Here is a 1,443-nt window from a genome sequence, read left to right as displayed (position 1 = left end):
AGAGCCCCACAATGTTAAATTCTGTAGACCCCAGTGTTGGTGGACAGGTTATGGACATTCATGCCCAATAGTATAAGGGAACTCAAGGGAAAAACAAACAAACAAACAAACAAAAAAAAAAACAAAAACAAAAACTATTTTAAGACTTTTGAACTTTGACCAGATGTTGACACTTAATACGAAATTCCAGACAGCTGTGATTATTTTTTACTTTTTGTCATTTTTCATCAACAACAGAGGACCAACGAAACAAGAACACAAATGTGAAATCATGGGCTCACTGAAATGAATATGTCCATGTACAGATCCTCTGGAAAAAAAAAAGACTCCAAGAGTTATAACTACTGTAGTATAAACATAGGAACTAAGTTAACTTGTACATTTCTGTTGATCACTCCGTTACGTTGCCTCAAATAGTTTTAGAAGAAAAAAAATCCTTGTTTTCCACACTATGTGTGTTGTTCCCAAAAGAATGACTGTTTTGGTTCAGCAGTGAAGTCACTATCCATGAAAGACCTGTTTTGGCCAGTGAGAAAAGAACTACCCTGGAGATGAAGACGAAAAGTCTTGCTGGGTCTCTCATCACTCAGAAGACTGTTCCAAGAAGGCCTTGCCATTCCCTCGTTTTGTTCCTTCATAAAATGTGTCCTTTAGTTTCAAACAGATCTTTATAGTTTGTGCTTCATTAAGTCTCTCCCCATTCCTCCCCAGTCTATTTCTTTTTTTTTTTTTTTTTTTTTTGGACTCTTCTTCAAAGAGCTTGCAGGTGAAGATTTAAAAGACAGAACAGACAGAGCAGGAGCTTCTTCCAGTAGTTCTGAGCCTTGGCTTTGGACAAAACAAACCTAAAAGTTGGGCAGCTTTCCTCAATGAAAGAAGTTACTAACGGTCTTTGCACCAAACCTAGGACTTTATCATGAACTCAAAGCTTGGGAAAAAAAAGCAAGAGAATACTGTAACAAACTTCGTACAGAGTTCGGTCTATTAATTGTTTCATGTTAGATATTCTATGTGTTTACCTCAATTGAAAAAAAAAAAGAATGTTTTTGCTAGTATCAGATCTGCTGTGGAATTGGTATTGTATGTCCATGAATTCTTCCTTTCTCAGCACGTGTTCCTCACTAGAAGAAAATGCTGTTACCTTTAAGCTTTGTCAAAATTTACATTAAAATACTTGTATGAGGACTGTGACGTTATGTTTTAAAAAGAAAAAAAAGGTGTTAAGTCACAAAATGCGGTAATAAATATTTCATTTTTGATTTTTTGTTAGGCTTTTGTGTTTTTAATCATGCTTAGGAGAGACTGAAGTTATCGGGAGAGATGTCTCAAATACATTTCTTATCAGCATTGAGAAGAAAGGTTGGAAAAATCAGAAACAAGCTTGTCATCAGCATTAATAGAATAGTGGAAGGAAAGAACATCTGAGGTTATATATTTCTAATG

At 35.2% G+C, this 1,443-nt stretch overlaps 1 protein-coding gene across 2 annotated transcripts in view; it reads left to right on the top strand.

Annotated features, from left to right (window-relative positions):
* The window catches only part of MEIS2 (Meis homeobox 2), a 173,487-nt gene extending 172,302 nt beyond the window's left edge, over positions 1-1,185 (top strand). For both annotated transcript variants that reach the window (XM_059819939.1, XM_059819938.1), the window contains exon 12: positions 1-1,185. This exon is cut by the window's left edge and continues 216 nt beyond it. In XM_059819939.1, coding sequence (XP_059675922.1) covers positions 1-71 — 71 coding nt within the window. In that variant the 3' untranslated portion in view covers positions 72-1,185.
* The last annotated feature ends 258 nt before the right edge of the window (positions 1,186-1,443 follow it).

This window comes from Gavia stellata, chromosome 7, assembly GCF_030936135.1.
Source record: "Gavia stellata isolate bGavSte3 chromosome 7, bGavSte3.hap2, whole genome shotgun sequence".
Classification (NCBI taxonomy): domain Eukaryota; kingdom Metazoa; phylum Chordata; class Aves; order Gaviiformes; family Gaviidae; genus Gavia; species Gavia stellata.
The sequence above is the reverse complement of the archived record's forward strand: the minus strand, read 5'-3'. Positions and strand labels throughout refer to the sequence as shown.